Below are 24,366 nucleotides of genomic sequence, written 5' to 3' on the forward strand. Positions count from 1 at the left end.
AAGCACGTCATGCTCCAAACACTATCCTAAGTGCTGGAGATACAAAAAGTGGCAAAAGACAGTTCTTGCCTTCAAAGAGCTAACAATCTAATGGAGGAGACAATATGTGAACAAATATATACAGAGCAAGCTATACACGGCAACAGCTGGAAATGAAGCCATGATTTCACTTCACTCAATAAGGAAAAAAAACAATAACTTATTATTCCTCCTCTCTTGACAGCTACAATGATCAAGAATAAAAATAATTTTGCAGACCTTCCATTCTACTGTCCTCCATACATTATCACCTAATGGAGAAAAAAGATGAGAAAAGAGATTTCTCAATTTGTTTGTTTCTGGTTTCTGTTTTTCCCCTGCAGAAAATCAGTAGAGCATAGTAGAAAGAACACTAGACTTGGAGACAGTTCATTGAGATCCAGCAACTAACAGTTTCTAGTTGTGTAACTTCAAACAGTCCCCACAGCAGAAACTGTCCCTTAACAAATATAGTTTTCATGATTCAACAGGTACTGAGAGTGTTTGCCTTACAGCTCTGGATATCTAACTTTGGTCAGCAAAATGTAAGTTTCTTGAAGGCAAGGACTTTTTAGTTTTGTCTATATTACCAAATGCTTAACAGAGTACCTAGCACATGGTAGGAACTTACCAAATGCTTATTGAATTTAATTGGTTATAGTACAAACAATACTATACTTCAATACAATACTTCAGAAATAGGAGATTCCAGGCAAAAAAAAAAATCATTGTTTAATTACTAAAGAGATTTTCACTTGACATTAGAAATTCAGTAATTAGGAATTCAGAAATAATTTTGATTTCAAGTATGTTTACATGTATATGCACATACAAATTCTATTTTCATAGAAATGAATATTTTTCCAATAGTTAGAAACAGGCCTTCTCAAACTAGCTCCCTACAAGCCATTTCCTCTCAGGAATAGTTTAGATGCCATGCTAAACTTTTTTTCAGCCTGATTAAAGATGGAGGGGGCAGCTAGGTGGAGAGAGCACCAGCCTGAAGTTAGGAGGACCTGAGTTCAAATCCAACCTTAGACCAAACACTTGTCATTTACTAGCTGTGTGACCTTGGGCAAGTCACTTAACCCCAATTGCCTTAAAAATAAAGATGGGTATTTATTGCTTGGAATTTTATCTTTTTGCTATTACACATTTGTCTTTGTTTCTTATTGGGGTAATGTTTTTAAGTGAGTTCAGAGGGGAGAGAGGTAGTGTGAAAAACTGGTTAGAAAGACTGATAATTGATTGCTTGGCAGGATTTAAAAACCTAGGCTTGCCAGATGGAACACAGATTTGAGTTTTTTTCAAATAAAATTATTAAATAAAAATTATGTATGCTACAAATAAAAAGCACTCCACAGTATATTCTCAGTATCACATTTAAGAATGAAATTATGTAGGAAAGATTCAAGTTTGTTACTCTGAGCTAAAGTTGAGGCTGTGTGTATCTGTTCCTCGCTCACCTAATTGTCGATTTAGAACAGACCTTTTCCATTCCAGACAAAAATCGATTATTTCCACCTTCACCCCAACCAAACCACAAAATAAGGGATGATTTTATTCTTGAATTTTATTCTGGGAAAAGGTTTCTCCCATAATTTTCTAATTATCTCTAAGCTTTATTAAATTACCTGAAGGAGAAAACAAAAAGCTCTTTTCTAAAGTGGTATTAAATATAAGCCTATATTTGTCAGAGAAACCTACAGTTGCATAAAAGAAAAACCACTAAATATATTTACCTAAACAAATACCCTCTACCAAGATTTACTAAAAAATACTTCCCCTCCGACCAGCAGTCCTATGCTCCAGACACCTAAGTGGAAAAAAAAAATCAAAATTCTACCCCCCTTCCCAATAAAGGAAATACAATGGCAACACTAAAATAGCAAATTTGCTTTCAATAAAATTTCGAATATCTCAACAAATTCACAAAGGCAAGTCAACAATCCATAGTCATTTACTGATTCATAAATTGATTCAACAAATATTTACTGGGCCTGTAGTACTGATCAGTAACACTGACAAAGTAAAATGAATTACAGGACACATGGATGATTACTTCCCACTTAGACAAGGCTCTTTTGTTCTTTTACCAATAAGCCCCTGTCTTCATTGGGCCCTGAATTATACAACAGACTTAGATTCTCTAAATAGTGCTCATCTGTATAAATATGATAATAACCCAAATGTGTCTAATGGATGTTTTCCTCCCAATTATGTGGATTCTTTCCTTCCAAGAATAGCTGGGAATTTTAAGCTCTTCTATTTGTTGAATAGCAATGAACACAATATATAAAGTACTTACAAGGTCAACAACTAACCTTTGCTAGGCATTAAAGAAGCTTTAATAGGCATTAATGAGAATTCTGAACTCATCATTTCTTTAAAAATAAAAAAAAAACATTTTAGATGCCACTGAGAAAATGATCTTCTGGTCACAGAAATTTAAACCACAGTCAATTAATGTAATTTTTCTCTCTACTATTAAAAATGTAGCAAATATTTGGAAATTTAAAGTGTTGCTAATCATAAAGGTGAAGAATAAAAAAAACCTTTCTTTTTTATTTGTGGCATCACAAACTAAATCGTAAAAATGATGTTGATGATAAAAAAAATTTATATAACATATCATATCACCTACATACATATAAGGACAAGAAAGGTTTTCAGATCTTCGATTTTATCTATGGTGGGGTATTCCCAGTATTCCCTCCTTTGTGTAAATTACCAACTCATATGGCACTCAGAGTCTCAGAGTCACCTAGGGCACAGTAAGGTTTAGTATCTTACCCATGGTCACAAAGCAAATATATGACAGAGGTAAGATATACTTCTTCTTATCTTGTCATACTGTCTCCCATGAAAATTATAATGATATATATGTATATATGTATCTGTATGTGTATACACGTGTGTGTACGTGTATATGACCTTGCATTAAGATTCGATTGGTTATGTTCTTACATTTTGGGGAAAATGATATTAAATAGAATTTAAAATCCCAAAAAGCATTATGAATTTTCCCTCCACAATTGCCAAGTCTATATACAACAAATCCTTAAGATTATCCATTTATTCAACACACTACACAATTTTTAATCTCTGCATATATTTTCAACAGAAATTCCACTTTTTAGTTTTATAGATTATAATGATTGAGGGGAGTTACTGGCTTCCAACTTATACTTAATATCCTTTCATAGAATAAGCATGAGGGAAGCCCAGTAGCCCTTTGAAAATTACAAACAGAATTATCTTTATGTGGCTAATCCCTCCTTAAAACAAAGAGTAAACTCTAAAAATTTATCTATATGATGCTTTTATGCTTTTACTTTATTTTTGTCATAAAAACTAATACTTTTGTGCTTAATATCATCACTTTACTAAGGCATACCTTCATCTATTCTAAAATGCACACAACACAGAATACCTAGCTTAGGAAGGTAAAGGTATTTCAAAAAAAAGTCAGTGGTGAATTTACAAGAGGATATATTCATCTTGAACAAGTATTCATATGGGGGAAAAGCTAGTGCTTAATAATTTCAACTACTGCTTACTCTAAAGTAGAAATCTGATGTAAAGTGAAGCATTTTAAACAGTAAATATTCTTACCTGTACCATTGAGAGTAGCATTTTTATTTGTGTATAGTCTGATGATTTGTCCTATTGTTTTCACATTTTCTTTCAACATTATACCTCGGGCTTGTACCATAAAGAGATAGGTGTTTACTATAAAGAAAAGGAAAACAAAGTAACATACCATAAACATTTAGTATAATATAACAATTTCTCTGTTAGGCACAACAGCCTAAACTGACTTATCTAGTTTGACAAACAGAGAACAGAGAAAAATAAAACATTGAAAAATTGCTCCCCATACTACCTACTTACTGTTGTCTAAACATAGTAGTAGTAGGTAGTGTCAGGCTGACAAACGAGTTCTGATTCAATCAGTGAAGGATGGAAAAAGTCCAACCTCAATCAACTTCATGACAACTCAATCCGCACCATTCTTTCTAAGCACACTTGCCCCTCTAACACTTTTTAATTAAAATTAAAGCATGAAAATATTTTCTAGCACAATGTAGCACAATTAAATTTTTCAATTCTTGATTATTCCTTCCTTTAAGTCCTTTAAAAATCTCTTACAATTTATATAATATTTTAAAATTAATTCAATTACTTAACCCAGTGTTTTCAGGTCACTATCTCCATTTTACAGAAGAGAGAGTTAAAAGGCAGCGAAGTTAAAGTGATTTGCACAAGATTCACAAAAGCTGAATAACTTAAAACAGCTGATATAGGCAGCCATTGAAAGAATGAGGATTAAAACCCATCTTCTGTTTGCTCTGGCTTCCTTCAAAGGTCAGTTGAAGTAACATCTACTAAATGAGTCTTTTCTGGCTCCCCAAAGTACTAACTCCTCTAACCCCATAAATTACTTTGCACATAATGTTTCTGTGTGCATACTGTTTCCCTAATATAAGCTCATTGAGGGTGGAGATTGTTTCATTTTTGTCTTTGTATCCCTAGCACCAAGAACAATGCCTAGCACATAGTAGTTGCTTAATAAATGCTTTATTTTTGATCGATTGAAATTATTGGAAGAATAAAGATAAAATAGCTAGCTAATGAGAGTTAGCATTTGTATACACACATATTTTATATATGTGTGTGTGTGTGTATATATATACACCTATATATTCCTTTCAGTTTGCAAAGCACTTTATATGTTATTTTATTTGATCCTTATAACAATCTTGTGAGGCAGGTGTCATTATTTTCATTTTACAGATGAGGAATCTGAGGTTGAGAAAGGTTAAGTGACCTGCCCAGAGTCACACTACTAGAAAATATCTAAAGCAGGATTCACTTAGGCCTTTCTGATTCAAAGTCCACTGCTCTATCCACTACTCCACAGAACTGCAAAAATAACAATTTGCCAACAACCTTCTTACGCCCTTCCCCTTTCTATGTATTAAACTGAATTTCTCAAAATCCAAATGGCAAAGAGATTTCAACTATGTACAGTCTTCTTAAACACAAATGGGCAGCAATGAAATATGATTAGTAAAGAAACTCAGTTATATATTTCATTTGCCTTCCAGTCTTTCAAAATGGAAAGAGAGAATTTGACTTCAATCCAGTTTTACTTCAGTCATGTCCACGACCTTTCTAGAAACCAGAACGGTAATTACATTTTATTTATTCATGCAGGATTTCCTGGCCATTCCAGCTTACAGACAGCAGATTTTTCTTCCAGTTCTGGTTTTGGATTTTTTTTAAGCCATAGACTAAAGAAAAGGAACAATCACAAAGAAAGCTAGAAGATTCTTCTGTGAAACTAAAAATAATTTCTGCTGAAACAAGTAATACCATACCTAATACATTCAACCTACAGAATATGGAAGAACTGCATTCCTAAAATAAACTAGTAGTGTTTCAATTTTGTTTTCGAAGATCTTTATAGCATTTCAATTGTTCTGCTAAAATCAAGCATTAGCTTCTAACTTTTTTTAAATTCACTTCACTTTGCATCTGCTGCCCTGCCTATTTCAGAGTTTCAACTCTCTGGAACAAGATGTTCCTTCGGGGATAAGCTCATCACTTCTCAACTCACCACCAGGCTATTAACTCAAGCCTTGACTGACCCCACCTCCCTCAGCTTCCTCTCTCCTCTGATAGGAGGACTGGGGGGGTGGAGTACCCAACTCCTCCCAATGCCTTCCTTTATAGAGGACAGAAACTCAATGCTCAGCTCAACTCTCTACTTTGTGTCTGCTGCTCTGCCTGATTTCAACTCCAGGGAACAAGATGTCACCACACCATATAACTCTGGCATCTCCCCCTCCCCTTTACCTTCCTCCTTTTATATGTTGTCTCTCCCCCCTCCCATTAGTTTGTCAGCTTCTTGAGAGCAAGGATTGTCTGTCTTTATTAATTTCATCTTCAGTGCTTAACACAGTGCATTCTACATAATGGGCATTTAATAAGTGTTTATTGAACTGGATAATAAAACTTTCATGGTGACAAAGTTATTTTGAGTTTGTTGAATATGTGGCTGACTCCAAACTCATAAATCCTTCTGAATTCTGAAGAAAGAAGAAACATGAACTTGAACACACACAGCCCTTCAAAAATTAAACAATAAAATGATAAAATGTTAAGATTGCTGAGGTTTCACCACACACCTAAACTCTTAAAAATGACAAAAGTCTAAAATATTAATGTTGACATACTAATATGCTATTGGTAAAACTGTGAATTGATTGTAATTATACTTTTAAAAAGTAACATAGATGGTACAGTGGATAGATTCCTGGATTCAGGAAGACCTGAGTTCAAATCTGGCCTCAGACACTTGACACTTACTAGATATGTGACCCTGGGCAAGTCACTTCACCCCATTGCCTCGCAAAAAAAAAAGAAAAGAAAAAGAAAGAGAAAAAAAAGCTAAGGTTTCATAAAAAAGTGACTTACAAACAACTCTGAGGTACCACCTCACACCTATCAGATTGGCTAATATGACAGAGAAGGAAAATAATAAATGTGGGATGGAATGGACGAAAATCAGGACACTAATGCACTGTTGGTAGAGTTGTTAACTGATCCAACATTTTGGAGAGCAATCTGGAACTATGCCGAAAGGGCTATGGAACTGCACATACCCTTTGATCCAGCAATACCGCTACTACTAGGTCTGTATCCAAAGAGATTTTAAAAAGGTGGGGAGGACCTAATTATACAAAAATATTTACATCAATTCTTTTCTTAGTGATAAAGAATTGGAAATTGAGGGGATGTCCATCAATTGGGGAATGGCTGAACAAGTTGTGGTATGTGAGTGTAATAGAATATTACTGTGCTATAAAAATGATGAGCAGGAAGATTTCAGAAAAACCTGGAAAGATTTAAATACGAAAGTGAAGTGAGCAGAACCAGGAGAACATTGTACATAGTAACAGCAATACTATGCAATGATCAACCACGTATGACTTAATTATTCTCAGATTATAATGATCCAAGACAACTCCAAAGGACTCATGATGGAAAATGCTATCCACTTTCAGAAAAAGAACTCATGCAGCCTGAATGCAGATTGAAACATACTATTTTCACTTTCTGTATTTTTTCAAGGATTTTTTTCCTTTGGGTCTGTCTTCTTTCACAACATAATCTCATAATGTGTTTTGCATACTTGAACATATATAACCTATATCAAACGGTTTGCTGTCTCAAGGAAGAGGGAGGTGAGGGAGGGAGAGAAAAAATGTGATATAGCAATAAAAATAATAAATAAATAACTTCCAAAAGAAAAGACTGTTAGAACTAGCAAGGGCTTTACAAATCACTTATTCCCACCCTTTCATTTTACATGAGACTCATATTTGGAGATAATGAAGTGAAGAAATTCCTCCTTATGTTACTAAATAAGTTCAAGGTGATAGAGAGATTGTGGCCTAGACATTGAAATTGATGTGTTAAGTGCGACAGAGGAATTCCAATTCACTCAATCAAGCACAAGAGGGATACCTAAGTAAGAGATAACTCATGTCAATTAAGACATAGAACAAGGAGACATGTATGCCCAAAGGTGCTTACAATTGTCATGGAGGAGAGTCAATTCAGAATCCAAATGTAAGGGGGATTCTTTATAGTACACAACAATACTCAAATGTTCCTATTTAAGGATGATATCGTGAAAGACTGCATCAAGCCTTCAAATGAGTTTGGCCTAACTATCCACACAAATGGACAAAGGTCTATTATTCAGATGATGTTATACATTAGATAGTCCATTAGTACATAACTCTTGGACAGACACTATAGAGAGACAGTGAACTATGAACTGAATAGAAAGAAGGTGGGTTGGATTACATTTGATAAATTACACAGAAATTTCAATGAAGAGAATTGTACCCTGAAATAAAATCCCACCCATTTTATACAAATATTCTTCCAACAATGCTATATGGCTAAAATATCCAACAAATCAAAACTATAAGTCACCCAAAGGGCATATTAACAATAACAAATTGCATCCTAGAAGTACCATAAAAGATATCAAAGCAATCTATTACTGGAAGAGGAGGCAGGAAAAGGATAATAGATAACAGATGCATTGATACCTAGGTAATGTCAGGAGATCAGAGGAAGGCTCTTAGCATACAAGATGGACTCAGTGGTGTGTATTTACAGGAGGAAATGGACAAGGGTTGCAAAGGACAGATGGGTAGCAATCAGCACTTTTGGAGGTAGTATCCATATTTTAAGCTTCTAATCTAGTGAAATACTGAAGAGAAAATATGGGAGGTTTATATTAAAGTCAGAGGACTTGGTCTGAGGACAGTCAATAAAAAACAAAAAATATATATAGATTTCACTAGAAAAGTTTTTTTTTTACAAGGAGGGAAATTTTAGGGTCTTCCCTAGGCTATTAATGGAGAGGCCTGATTAGAAAATGAAAATAGCATCAGCTATATTCTGTTAAGTCTAGATTTCCAATAATAAAAAAAAATCATTTAAAATCTAGAAAACCCTTTACAAGGCAACATGATAAAACACTCGAATTGTTCTATCCTTTTCCTGTCTTCCATAAAAAGTTACCTCTAAAAGCAATTCTGATGAAATGGTCAACACTCTGATATTAACCACCTTGGGAAAGTAATTTTAGTTCAATTCAAATGTTTATTACACTAATAAATGAGATAGGTAGCCTTATATAGGGGTTAGAAGGCCTTCCTTGGGGTCAGGTCAACTTGTATTAAAATCTTGGCTCTGCGGCATTAGACAAAACACTTCACCTTTCACTATCCCAAGAAAATCACAACTTTAAGTGACAGAACAATTGACAATCTGCATTGGTAGAGGGAGTTTCCTCTCTAAGGAGTTTGCTACATTGCGAAAGTCACAGATCTAACTTCCCTCCCCACCCTCATACCACACACACACACACACACACACACAATTTTTCTAGGATCCAGTTTCCTCATCTGTAAAATGAAAGGATGGAACTATACTATCTGAGGCTATTTTCAGCTCTGAATCAATGGTCCTAGGATCATAAATGATGAGGAGACTTAATTGATTAAATCCCCAACAGAGGAATTCAAAATGATGACCAGTTGCCATATATAAATTGCCTTCACCAAGTCGATAACATGAATTTCTGAAAATCTTACCCTTTTTGAATTAAGTACCTCATTTACTTATATTTTCACAGGATCACTAAGAGAGACCTTAGAGATCAAGTTTAACATTTTACAAATAAAAGAAACTGAGGCCCAGAAAGATTACGTGACCTGCTGAAGGTCATAGAATATTGAGTGGCAAGAGACCCTCTTTAGAAGTTTGCAGTTTAGACTGCACAGAAATCTCCTCTACAATGTAATTGACAAATGGCCGCTGAGCCTTTGACTGAAGACCTCCAAGGAAAGGGAACCCTACTAACTCTTGAGGTAGCCAATTCCACTTTCAGATTCTTATGATTGTCACAAAGATTTTCCTTACATCATGCCTAAACTTGATTCTTTGTAATTTCTACACATAACTCCTAAATCCTTCCCTAAGTATTTTTTAAATACTTTGAGAGAGCTATCATGTTCTTGGTAAATCTTGTTCTCACCAGGCAAGACATTACTATTTCTTTTAAATGTGGGACTACTATATCATACAAGTAACAAGTTGTAGACCCTATTTGAATTCGTCTGCTGACTCAAAGGAACAGCTAGGTGGCACAGCGGATAAAGTGCCAGGGTGCCAGGCCTGAAGTCAGAAAGACTCACCTTCCTGAATTCAAATCTGGCCTCTGCCATTTACTAGCTGTGTGATCCTGAGCAAATCACTTAATCCTGTTTGCCTCAGTTTCCTCATCTGTAAAATGAGCTGGAAAAGAAAACGGCAAACCACTCCAGTATCTTTGCAAAGAAAACCCCAAAAGGGGTCACTAAGAGTCAGACACGAATAAACAATCTGACTCAAAATCTTTCCAGAACCACAGTGCCTCCTTCACTCCAGACAAAGCCTTTAATATGTTTAGTAGCTTCAAACCATAAAAAAGGAAGCTTGCCCTTGATTACCAGCCTCATGCAGGTGTGTCTTTCAGAATACTGTCCTCAACCCCCACATTTATATCACATTTTAAAATTTATAAACTGCATTCCTTGCAACAACACTGAAAGACAGACATGGCTATCATCTCTATTTTATAAAGGAAAAAACTGAGGTATAGAGCAGCTAATTGACTTCCCAAGGCAGCACAGTTAGTAAGCATCAAACTAAGGTTTTTAGTTCAAGACCAGGGATGTTTTCAATTCAACACACCAGGAAATGAAGAAAACTGACAATTATTAAGAAATTAGGCTCTGAGCACTGTAGATTTTACCAAGATTAAATCATCCAAACATAACAGAAAAACTGCTTAATATCTTGAAACTGGATGATAATGGAGATTTGGAATTAGATACTAAAATCATGCTTTTTATGCCCCAAGATCTCAGAATCAAAAAACTGATGAGAACATGTGATCTTGAAATCACCTGTGACAGTGTTTCATAATAGTTCCCTGTATTATAATTTCAGAATGCATGGTGAGGTGGTGAATGCATAAAAATCTGCCACATTATGCCCTTAGAAACCAATATAAAATCAATTAGCTAAGTTAAAATAATTTCCTGTTAATTAAACAGCCTTCTTTAAATTATTATCCTTAGAGGTCTAATCCTCAAAGGCCAAAAACCATAAGAAAACAAAGTGTTGATAAACAGATTTCTCAGTAAGAAAGTGTTAAGTAAATATAGCACAAAAATATCTAAGGAAAACAACTTATTATTGTTTAAAAGTGTTTCCACGGCTTATAATTATAACTTAAAATCACAAATCTTAGTTAACCCACCTTTGAGTAACTGAAACTCATAATTAACAGGTTCCAGGGTAGAGGTAGAGGTAGAGACAGGATGGAAAAGTGAATACCTGAAATTCTTATAAAGCCATGAGACAGCCAGAGTCACAAGATAGATCAAACAATTAATGATCATTTATGAAACACCTGTGCTAGGTCCTCAGGACACATACAAAAAGAATATACTTCCTGCCTTCAAGGAGTTGAGGAGAAAACATGTATTTATCTAACTTCATACAATATAAATACAAGGTAATTGGGTGAGGGATACTAGCAGCTGAGGGGGATCAGAAAAAATTTCAGGTAAAAAAGTAGTGCTTGACCTAGGTTTAGAAGGGAACAAGATTCTAAGAGTTCATAGAAGTAAAGGAGTATGTTAGAGACCACGGAAACAGTCTGAATAAAGGCACAAAGACATGAATAAGTTGCCTTCAAATAATCTTTTTTTTTTAAAAAAAAAACTCCTAATCATTAAAGAAAGTTTTCATGTGTTCATTAAAATGGTCAAATATAGTTTGTAGTGGCAAAGAATTGGGAATTGAGAGGATGCCCATCAGTTGGGGAATGGCTGAACAATTTGTGGTATACAATGTAATGGAATAATATTGTTCTAGAAGAAATGGTGAGCAGGCCAACTTCAGAAAGACCTGGAAAGACTTATGTGAACTGATGCTGAGTGAAGTGAACAGAACCAGGAAAACATTGTAGACAGTAAGAACCACATTGTGTGATGACCAACTTTGATAGATGTACCTCTTCTCAGCAATGCAAGGATCTAAGACAACTCCAAAAGACACATGATGGAAAATTCTATAAAAGAACTATGGAGTCTGAATGCAGATTGAAGCATATTATTTTCTCCCTTTTTTTGTTTCTTCTTTCTCATGGTTCCTCCCATTGGTTCTAATTCTTCTTTACAACATGACTAATGTGAAAATATGTTTAATATGAATGTATATGTAGAGCCTACATCAAATTACATGCTGTCTTGGGGTAGGGAAAGGGGAGGGATGGGGAAAAAATTTGGAACTTAAAATCTTACAGAAGTGAATGATGAAAACTAAAAATATTTTTTTTAAATGGTAAAATATAATACAGTATAGAATTTCATATTTCATCAGAGAAGACAAGCATATCTTTGCTCAATTTCCATTCCCACAGCAAATTAATTCCAAACAGGAAATATTCTTCCCCGTTGCTGTTTATATGAAGACTGCAAAGCCCCTTCCTACCCCAAACTCTATGGCTCTCAGGGGCCAGGGTGCACTTGGCTTTTTTAAATTCCTTCATAACCTCGCCCCTTCCTACCTTTCCAGTCTTCTTACACCTTATCCCCCTCCACATATTCTACAATCCAGTCACTCAGGCCTCCTAGCTAGTTTTCAAACACAACTCTCCATCTCCCCAATTCTGCATTTTTACAGGTTGTCTCCTCACCAACACTTCACCCCCATGCTTGGGATGCTCTCCCTCCTTTCCTATGAATCTTCCTTGGCTTCCTTGAAGCCTTACCTCAACTCCCATCTTTTGCAAGAAGCTTCTGTCCCTCTTAATCTTAGTGCCTTCTCTCTGAGACTACCCTCATTTATTTTGTATATATCTTATTTATATATAGTTGTTTGCATGTTGTCTCCTCCCCACCAAAGACTAGACCTGAAGTCAAGAAGACCTGAGTTCAAAGCTGATCTAAGACACTTAGGAGCTGTGTGACACTGGAAATCATGCATGGCAGATGATTTCACAATTTCTTCTTTAATAGGAATTCTACATAACAGATGTTATTTGTACATTTGTGGTATGCACATCTGAGAATAAATCTGGTATAGTTAGAAAGACAACTGCCTTGAAGCCAGTAAGACTTGAGTTCTAATCTCTAACACATACTGGCTATGTGGCCCTTAACCTCTCAGTGCTCTTCTACACAATTCTCTCTAAGACAAGTGGCAGAGAACTAGCCTACACTGATACAGAGATCCTCTCTACCAATGAAATAGAGGTCCAATCCCTACTCCTATCCCTATATTCCTCTGACTTACTAGTCAAGATTAAATAACTTTAATAAAATTCTATTATTTTTCCCCAAAATGCAGCTTAGTGATGTCCAGGGGAATGGGTGTTTGGAGAAGTTCTAGGTGGGAGCCACTGTGAGGTTCTTCGGGTTATTGCATAATGATCATCAATGTAAATTGTCCAAGATGAAAGGAATCTCTTTCTAAACAACTGCAATATCAATTTAACCATTTGGTAAAATAGTTAACATGTAAAACCATTACTCTAACACATGAAAAGTTATATCATATCATATTATTTAACTAAAATAAACTACCATAAAACCCAGAGCAAGTATTATCTATAATGGGATAAACTAGAAGCCTTCCTAACAAGATCATAGGTGAAGCAAGGATCTCCATTATCATCATTATTATTCAATATTGTATTAGAAATGCTAGATACAGCAATAAAACAAGAAAAAGAAACTGAAGAAATAATAATAGGCAATGAGGAAACAAAATTATCACTTTTTGCAAATGACAATATACTTAGAGAAATCTAGAAAATTAACCAAAAACTAATTAAATAATTAACTTTATCAAAGTTGCAGGCTATAAAATAAATACACAAAAATTATAAATATTTCAATATATTGCCAATAAAACCCAGCAGCAAGAGATAGAAAGAAAAATCCATTTAAAGTAACTGCACACTTGGGAGTCTACCTGCCAAGACACACAAACAGAACTATATGGATACAATTAAAAAACACTTTTCATAAACAAAGGCAGATCTAAACAAATAGAGAAATATTAATTACTCGTGGGTAGGCCAAGCCAATATAAATAAAAATGACAATTCAATCTAAATTAATTTATTTATTCAATGCCATACCAAACTACCAAAGAATTATTTTATAGAGCTAGAAAAAAATCAAAATGTATCTGGAAGAACAAAAAAAATCAAGAATATCAAGAGAATCAAAGAAAAAAAAGTAAAGGCATCCTAGCAGTACCAGATTTCAAACTATACTACAAAGTAGTAATCATCAAAACAGTCTGGTACTACATAAGAAATAGGGTGGCTGATCAGTGGAACAGATTAGATGCATAATATATAGAAGTAAATGACCATCATAATCTAGTGATTAATAAACCAAAGATCCAAGCTTTGGGGACAAGACAAAAAATGCCTGGAAAACTGGAAAGCAGTCTGGCAGAAATTAGGAAAGACCGACATCTTTCACTATATCCTAAGATAAAGGTCTCACTTCTCAAATATATAGGTTACTGGGTCAAATTCATGAAAATAAAAGCTATTCCTCATTTGTTAAACAGTCAAAGAATATGAACAATTTTCAAAGGAAGATATCAAAGCTATCAGTAGTTGCGTGCAAATAATACTCCCAATCACTATTCATCACAGAAATGCAAATCAAAACAATTCTGAGGTACCACCTCACACCTACTGGAATGGCTAACATGACAGAAAAGAAAAATGACAAATGATTAGGGGGGATGTGGAAAAATAGGTGCACTAACGCATCGCTAACCAAGTTGTGAACTGGTCCGACCATCCTGGAGAACAATTTGGAACTATGCCAAAGGGCTATAAAATTGTGCATACCCTTTGATCCAGCAATACCACTACTAGGTCTGATCTAGCAATACCCAAAACAAGATCAAAGAAAAAGGAAAAGGACCCACATGTGTAAAAAAAATATATCTATAGCAGCTCTTTTGGTGGTAGTAAAGAATTGGAAATGGAAGAGATGCCCATCAAATGGGGAATGGCCGAACAGGTTATGGTATATGATTGTAACAGAATGCTATTGTGCTATAAGAAATGATGAGCAGTTTCAGAAGAACCTGGGAAAATTTACATGAACTCATGCAGAGTGAAGTAAACAGAACCAGGAACACACTCTACACAGTAAAAGCAATATTATAACAATAATCAATTGTGAAAGACTTAGCTACACTGATAAATTAAATAATCCATAACAATTTTTGAAGGACTCGTGAAAAATCCATCTCCAGAGAGAAAACTGATGAGCTATAAATGCAGAATGAAGCATATTTTTTCACTTTATATTTCTTGGTTAATTTTTTTAGCAAAATGGGTAATATGGAAATGTTTTACTTGACTTCACATGTATAATAATTATCATATTGCTTGCTTTCTCAATGTTTAGGGTAGGGGCTGGAGAGAGGGAGAAAAATCTGTAAATGAAAATTTAAAAATGAATGAATGATAAATACATTAATTAATCTTTAAAAATAGACCACTAAGTAGAGCACCAGTGGCCTTAAAAAGAAATTCAGTGTCAAAGGTTAAAAGCAACTCTGCCTGATTTTTCAAATTGAATTAAGAAAGTCAGGAGGAGATGGGGGTGGGGAGGAAAAGCTAGTTAATAACAAGATTAAATATAATCAGTTAAGAAACTCACAATAAGATTTCTCACTTTAAAAAAATCAAACCCTGAATGAACATGCAAAGAAGATGCTAAAAATCTCTGAATATGAATGAGTTCAGATTTCATAAAGTGAAAACAGAAAGGCACTGATCCATTTACTTATGAATTCTGCCTTGAATATATTGAAAAAAATTGAGAATGAAGAGAGTTCAGAGCATGGAATACAACAACACTGGAAAAACTCAAAAAAATATAATTTGTTTTTCTTTTCCTTAATAAAGGATTCTATCCAAATTTCAACACACTGTTAAAAGCATGTCTTTACCAGAGAAAGGGGGTATTTGTCTATACGAAATGAACCCTTCAGATTTAAATCAGTAAACAGACCGTTTAAAAATTGTCTACTTTTACTTTCCAGATTTACATAAGAATCAATTCACATTTCTCTGCCTTTAAGTCACTCTACAAACTGGACTGTACTTATAATTCTGAACAGACAGAATCAGATACAAATTCCTTTGTGTAGTATCAAAGTTGTTTACAAACTGACCCCTTGCCACCTTTTCAGCCATCTCACACATTACTTCTCCCATCTCCTGCACTCTGTGGTCTAATGCTCTACACCAGGTACATGGTACATCTAAACTTTTACTAAATGATTATTAATCAACTGATCACTAGAAAAATGCCTATGGTAATAAAATGAGCTGAGCCCTAGGCTCAAGTAGATATACTCAACGAACTAGCCTGCTTCTCCTCTCCCCAGGGAAGGAACCAGAGAAGAGATGAGGTCTATGTCAGAAACAGCATGCTGGGAAGCCCCATAAATTGAGTGTTAGATCAAATTAACCACAATTAGAAATCAAGTAAAGGTTCTTCCAGATCTCCTATGACCAAATAATTATCACTATGATCCAGAATCTCTTCAGAAAAAATAAAAGGAGGGTGATCATGACAGCATGACTTCTATCCTCTTCCTTACCTTGAATTTTAGTAATTCCTATAGTTACTTGAATGGCTACATCAACAGAAATCCAGAAGGGATGACAACACCTTTGGCATTGGGAACTTTTATCTCTAACCCTTGCCTCTTCTTAGGGTCAAAAGGGTAATACTGGCCCTAGTGTCCTCAAATATCTTGAACCCCTAAACACTCAAGCCTATCCCTGTCAGGAAGGAAAAGGCAGAATGTTTAATGTAGTCAGTGGAGCTATAAATTGGTACAGCCAGTCTAGAAAGCAATTTGGAAATGTATCCCAACATTTGTGCATACTCTTTGACCCAGCTATACTACTACTAGGCATTTGCCACCCCCCAAAAAAAAGAAAGAGGAAAAGGTCTTATACATACAAAAATATTTATAACTGCTCTTTTTTGTGGTAGCAAATAACTAGAAACTAAGGAACTGCCGATCAATTGGGGAATATCTGAACCAAAAAAAAGTGGTATATAAATGTAGTGGAATATTTATTGTGCTGAAAGAAATGATGAAGAGGACAGTTTCACAGAAACCGCAGAGACTTGTATGAACTGATGCGGATTGAAGTAAGCAGAACAAGGATAACAATTTATACAATAACAACATTGTAAAGTCAAACAACTAAATGACTTAAGAATTCTATCAATGCAATAATTAACCATGATTCCAGAGGACCGATGATGAAGAATGATAACCATCTCCTAATACAGAGGCGACTGACTAAATATGCAGAATGAGACACATTTTTGGACATGACCAATACGGGCATTTGTTTTGCTTGACTACACATATTTATTACAAGGGTATTATTTTTCTTTTTCAATTGGTTGGAGGAAGAGGTTGGGAGAGAAAATAAATTCTTGTTAATTGAAAGGTTAAATTTAATTTTTAAAAATAAGAATAGTTGTTTCATTTTCCATAAATTTAAAGATCGAATTAAATTCCTTTATTTTATAGACTAAGAAACTGAGGCCCAAAAAGATCAAGTGATTTAGCCAAGGTCACTCAGCTAGATAATGTCAGAGCCAGTACTAGGACCTAAGTCTCATGTCTACTAATTTAGTGTTCTTTCCAATGTGCTATCCTAACTGTTACCATGACTCAAACTAGCCTAGTCCACCCAGTGAAATTTCTGGGCTGGTGACACATGGCTAAGACGGGAATAATGGAAGATGCTGTTTTTCCAAGAGCAACCCCATCACCAGAACCAGCACCAGCACCAGCACCACCACCACACATTTGTCAGTCAAACATTTATTAAATACCTACTAGGTACCAGGCACTGTGCTAAGCAAAAGACACTCCTTGCTTTCAAAGAACTCATAATCTAATGGGGAAGACAACATGCAAAGAACTATGTACAAACAATCTATATATAGGACAAACTGGAGATAAACACTAGAATTAAGAGAATCAAAAAAAGCTTCCTGTAGAAGGTAAGATTTTAGCTGAGATTTGAAGGAAGCCAAGAGGTGGAGATAAGGAGAGAGAACATTGCAGCTATGGGGTACAGCCAGTGAAAATGCAGCACTGAAAGACAGAATGTGCCTTGTTCAAGGAACAGCAAGGGGGCCAGTGTCACTGGTTCACAGAGTACAGGGGGTAGGGGTAAGAAGGAAGGTGTATGAAGACTGGACAGATGTAAGGGGCAAATTATGAGGGTCTTTGAATGCCAAACAAAGGGTTTCTGATTTCCATAAATTCATATCTCCTTCCTCTGCCAGAAATACCAGGTGCTTGGGGTATCCCCTGCACTTAGCACAATGCCGGGCCAAAATGCTTATAGACTGTCAGTAATATCTCATTACACTCATATACCACAGTTGTTTAGCTATTCCCTGGCGAAATAGTTCCAGTTCTTTGCTACTAGCAGATGTTCTGCTACAAATATTTTGGTCAATATGGGACCTCTCTCATACGAATTATGCCCAATGGTGGAATCTATACATATTGTTCTACACAACAACAGTAAAAAGAAAAACAACTTTGAAAGACCTGAGAACTCCAATCAATGCAATGATTAACTCCAGAGAATTGATGATGAAACCTGCTTCCCACCTACAGAATGAGACATACTTTTTTGAACATACCAAAGTATCCGTTTGTCTTGCTTGTCTCTAACTATTACTAACAAAAAGAGGGTTTCTAAATGGGGTGGAGGGAGAGGATAGTAATAGTGATGCCCAAAAGGAAAAAAATTGTTTCAATTAAGTTGTTGAGTTTTTTGGGGGGGAGGGGTAGTTATACAGAGACAGAACTGAAGGAATTTCAGATGAAAAAGACCACAAACAAGCAGTGTGCCTCTGGCAGCAATCTATTGAATTTATGATATACTCAAAAACAAGATGTCCATAATAGATTCATGGTTTCATAAGCAGTCCTCTTTTTCTGTCCTTTATGTGTTAAAATGTTAATGTCTGTGGTATTTGTAAAAAAAAAAAATAACAAAAAATTTAAATTTAAAAATAAAAAGGCCTAAATTTCTCATTGTCATCATATTTCTAGATCAATTTATACCAAATAGCAATAAAACATACATACATATGTATATACACACACACATATACATACATACTTATATACAGTGGTTGCAATGCTCATGATTAACAATCTCACTTCATCTACTACCTTCACTAAGGATTCTTCTGCCACCCGTGAAGTGACTATGTTCTCTAAACTACATACACTACAGATCCAGGAGGGCCCAGTTTGGTTTGCCAGTAGACCACTGATTGGAGTTTCTGTATCCAGTATAGAAGCAAAATCAAATAATTGATTCCCTAGTCTGGGATAATATTCACAACACTAAAATATCTCTGATTAGGTAAATGTTTATGTCTATTTGTTTCTGTGTAATGTCATCCTATTTGTCCACACAACAGGAAAATTATTGCAGTCATTTGTAGAACATGATATATACAGGATGATTTGGACATTGCTCCAAACTCATCATGCCACTAGTCCAAAGGTTCTTAGCCTGGAGTCCACAAATTCCTTAGGGATCCCTGGGAAGATTTTAAGGAGTCTGTGATTTGGGATTGGGAAAAAAATTACTCTTTGTTTTCACTAACCTTTAAGTGAAGTTCAGAATTTCCCTCAATAATGAATTTGGGCAACAAATGTTATTTTGAGAAGGGGCCCATAGGCTTCACCAGACTGCCAAAGTGATCTACCTATTTCTCTCTCACACACACACACACACACACACACACACACACACACACACACACTTGAAACTCCTGCTAGAGTCTCAGTTCCAAGAAGATCAGAACCTGAGAGGAAGCATCTGTAACAGTGCCAGCACTGATTGAAGAAGGTATAGGTTGCGACCGCTGCTATTTACGTCAGCACTGCATGTAAGTGTTATAAGTATAGGAAATTTTCCATAGCCACGACCAGCTCTCAACAGAACTATATTAATGTCTAGTTTTTAAAATGTGAACTATGGACCACTTAATGGTAGTATGTGTCTTCATGTTATCCTGCAAACTAATTTCTTATAGTATTTAAGTTTATAAACAAGAAAATGCCTACATTTCTTTTGCTAGTCTGAATTGATAATTCGGGGGAAATGTTTTACAAATTACTTCCACAGCTGAGCTGTAAGTGTGAAAGCACATTAAGGTCCTTTTCCTCCCCTCTTTAGGCTACATATTAAAAATAGTAATAGGATTGCAAACCTCAGTTCTTTCCACACTTACCAGAATGAATAATCTCAGTTGCTTCTGCCTCTCTGATTGAAGGACAGGACAAAAAACTCCCCCCATACTCTCCCTTTATAGAAAGCCCAAAATGTCAGCCATTCTTCCACCAGCAGTTCTGCTTGGTTTCAACTCCATCATCATCTTCATCATGCCCCCATGCCTCATACCTTCTGGTATCCCCACCCCCTTTAAGGTTCCTTTTGTGTACTATCTTCTCCCATTAGATTTCCAAGTTCCTTGAGTTTCTCCTTGAGAATTTTCTTTTCCTTATTTTATCTCCACACTTAGTACAGAGCCTGGCACATGGAAAGTGTTTGATAAACACTTTCATAAAAAACCAATAAACATCAATAAATATTTACTGTATAAGCTCAAGAAAAATTTGTCCCCATAAAAAACAATGTCAGTTTGAGCATTATCTCTTCTACAGAGAAAGCAAAAAAAATAGTTCTTTAAAGTAGTTTAATTCATAAGCACATTTTGACACTCTCTCTTCGTAACAATAATACACATCCATCATTTACAACACCTACAGGGTCATTAGAAGAGAGGCTGTCTCAGTTTGAGGCAGCTAGGTGGCACAATGGATAGAATATTGGGCCTGAAGTCAGGAAAACCCGAGTGCAAATGTGACCTCAGACACGTACCTGTGTAACCCTGGACAAGTCACTTGCCTCAGTTCCTCATGTGTAAAATGGGGATAATAACAGCAACTACCTACCAGGATTGTTGTGAGGATCAACTTAGCACAGTGCCTGGCACATAATAGGCACTACATAATTGTTAGCTATTAGCTACTATTATTATGTTGTATAGTGAATAGGAAGCTGGCTAGTAAGTCAGGAAGACCTGATACATACTAGTTGTATGCCTCAGGGCAAGGAATTGAACCTCTCAGTGCTCTAGGTAACCCTCTGACCAAATGCTGCAGAAAAGGTGCTGCCATGCCATGGTAAAAGAGCAATGAAATCACAGTCCAGTCCTCATATCTGTAGCATCACTGCTGGGACACCAAATGAAGCAAATAAACATTAAGTTCCTTTGGGGCTTTTCAGAAATGTTGAAGGCCACCATTAATTATACTATAATATTTATTACAAACAATGCAGGTCATATCCTATAAGTAGAGTATCAGAATGATCTTTTACTACTGCAAAGACAGATCACTAATACATGAGTATAGTCTAAACAAAACCTGATATATATGTGTGTGTGTGTGTGTGTGTGTGTGTGTGTGAGATGCTAAATGCCATTAATGAACAGGGAGATTATTTTGACTTTACAGTACTGCATCTTGCCAAATGATTCAAAGGAACAAAATGATATCAATTTACAAGTTAGCATTTTACTTTTCTTGATTGCTTTTAAATGATGCTAATGACCCATAGAAAAACAGATAATGCTTTATGTATCTAATGAAGTCTAATGGTCATACTGTACAAGAAGTCCAATTCCAGACTTTGAACAAATATAATAATAGTAATAATAACAATAGTAAGCCTAAGTCATTTCAACCTGGCTGCTATAATTACTGCTACTAATGATTTTATAGAAGTGAATAAATTGATCTTCTATTGTACAGTTACACACATGTAATGTATGCTCAGATAAGGATGCCTGAATCTTTCACTAACATTGGTTTTCAGACCAATTAAATTTTGAAATCATATATATAATATTTTAGCGTATTTGGAAAGCCCTTCAAAACTTCTAATCAAAGGAAAAGATAGGTGCATATAAATGGTCCTCAGAATAAAGTATTAGGTTCAATCCACTAATTTTTGTATGACTTGTGAAGAACTTAAATTACTTCCAATAAAGCTGATTCCTGCAAATTGCCATTAAATGAATAATACTGTAATTTATAAGTCAAGTAATTTTTCTCTGAGGTTTCAAAGAATTAGTTATCCTCAAGAAAGAGTACACTAGAGGACACAGTCTTTAAGGAATCAGATCACAAAGCACAGATCATGAGAAATTGGTTTTTAAAACCCAAAAAATGACATTACTTTAAGAAAGTAAATCTTACTATGGTTTTTGCCTTATAAATTGGCTAAATAATTCTACTGAGCTTTCTTAACTGCTGGTGAAGTCAGTGCCACAGACTCTTCCTGTGATGGAAATTACCTCAAATGGGCCTGGAATCTGGTGCAGTGGATAGAGCACTGGGTCTAGCTAAAGTCAGGAAGACTTGAGTTCAAATCTAACTTCAGACACTTTCTAGCTGTGTGACCCTGAGCAAGTTATTTTACCTACCTCTACCTCCGTTTCCATAATAATACATCCCAAAGATATTGTGAGAATAAAATGAGATATTTGTAAAGCACTTGGGCACAGGAACTTAAAAAATGCTTTACTTCATTTTGGGGAAACAATTATTGTACTCATGCTATATCAAAATTCTTTTTTAAGATACACCAGATTTCAGCAAAATTTAAGGTTTCTCAGACATCAGATCTTAATATTATTTCTATCCAAAAAATCTGAACATCAAATGACCAAAGAAAAATTCCATTTTCAAGAATGCTAGTACATAAAATAATCTGTGCCCGCTTTCCATGACACTGCTTCCCCACTCTTCCCTACCCCACCTTGGCAATTACTCAAACCAACCAACACCTGGAGTCAGATTTACCTGAGTTCAAATTTTGCCTCAGCTATTTAGTAGGTGTATGACCCTGAACAAGTCATTGAACCTCTCTCAGTCTCAGTTTCCTCATATGAAAAAACAGAGATAATAGCACTTACCTGTCAGGCTTGTTGCAGGCATCAAATAAGATAATATAAGTAAAGTGCTTTGAAAACTTTTAAATCACTATATAAATGCAAGTTATGTGTTTTTTTAATTGCCCTCAGATATATACAACTAGAAACTACAATTTTCAGGATTCAACAATATATAAATTTGAGAGTTTTCCAAATGTATATGTTCAGATTACATAGTCAATGGTTTTTAACACAGATGATGAATAAAACAGAAAACATTTAAGTGAGAAATAAAATCAGCATTTGGAGAAATACAGCAAAACTACTTAAAATACATTATGTATGGATTCCCACAAACATTAAACACTCCCAGGTCCTAGCCATAATGCCAGAATGAAACAGCCCTTAAACAATATGGTTGACTGTCAACCAGCCAAGCTAGTGGAGGAAAAAACCCTAGGGAAACGATCATTTAAAACACTGAGTAGACCATTAGTTCTGTATATTAGATTCAATGGCAAAGAAGCATGAGTCAGATCTGGTCTGTGTCATGAATTTTAATATATCTGTGGTTTAAGAATATAACCTTCACTCTAATATTTAACATTGTTCTATTTCTGAAAACACCCAAACAGGTGGGGGGGGGGATCAATCACTTGAAATGCAAACATATTTAATATCTCCACAAGGAGAAGCTGTGCTAACTGGACAAGACAGACTATGGTACTCCCCTTGAAGTCCGTAAAATAGAGGAATACTGTCATTTGATTTCATTTTGGAAATTCAGTAAATATATTCCAAAACTCTCAGCTACCTAAAAAAAACAATTCCTTGTGGTTGGTTCCTCTTTTCAATCTATCTTACTCCACAGCTAATGAATTAGAGATCTTTTAACATTACTAGGATTATGCACGGAGCTGAGGTGATGGGGTAAACCTAGTCAGTACAGTGTTAACACTGTCATAAATACATAAAAAATGAACCGGGGCATTCACCGTGAAGTTGTGCCTATTTGATGACCCTCAATTTACTTACTTGAAATTGTTTTAGTCAGTTTCAAATCAACAGAAATGTGAAATATGCTATATCCAGTGGTATAAAGTTTCAAGTAAACTACTTCCTAAAGACCCCTTAGCTTAGTAATAACTAAATTATCTTCTCTAAAGAAAGTAATTTCCTGGATTTTGCTAGGTGCGAGTGTGTGGAGATTTATGACTCCCGGTCTAAGGAAAGGAATGCCTTAGTGCTTACCGATCCCTGGGGCCACATAGATGAAGTACAAACAAGACGACGAGAGGGAGAAGAAGAAGATGAAGGCGAGCAAAGAGCGATTGGAGACCCGCAGCAACCACTTAAGCAGAGACATCTTCCTCCTCTTAACTAGCCGAGCTCGATGTTCAACGATCCCGAGCACTAGGGCACTGTCCAGGCCTTACACTCCCATGAACTGTTTAAACCACCCCGCAAATTGCAGAGAGGAAGCCAAAGTCGGGAGAGGGTGGAAGCAGAGATTTGAGAAAAAGAAGCGCGGAGGTTGGGGTGAGGGGTAGATATAGAATGAATGAATGAATGAACTTGGCGGGGGGGAAGGGGTAGTAAGGGGACGGGATGAAAGCTAGAGTGGATGGGGAAAGGAGGGTAACTGGGG

At 35.6% G+C, this 24,366-nt stretch overlaps 1 protein-coding gene across 1 annotated transcript in view; it reads right to left on the reverse strand.

Moving 5' to 3' along the window:
- LOC114054297 (beta-1,4-galactosyltransferase 6) overlaps positions 1-24,084 on the reverse strand; it is an 82,847-nt gene extending 58,763 nt beyond the window's left edge. Inside the window, exons 1-2 of the mRNA XM_027877502.1 lie at positions 23,970-24,084; positions 3,634-3,750 (exon numbers count right to left, since the gene is read on the reverse strand). Of these exons, the coding sequence (XP_027733303.1) occupies positions 3,634-3,750; positions 23,970-24,084 (232 nt within the window). The remainder of the gene's footprint in view (positions 1-3,633; positions 3,751-23,969) is intronic.
- Between the last annotated feature and the right edge of the window lie 282 nt (positions 24,085-24,366).

The sequence above is a fragment of the Vombatus ursinus genome, unplaced genomic scaffold, assembly GCF_900497805.2.
Source record: "Vombatus ursinus unplaced genomic scaffold, bare-nosed wombat genome assembly UNPS02014812.1, whole genome shotgun sequence".
NCBI classification, from domain to species: Eukaryota; Metazoa; Chordata; class Mammalia; order Diprotodontia; family Vombatidae; genus Vombatus; species Vombatus ursinus.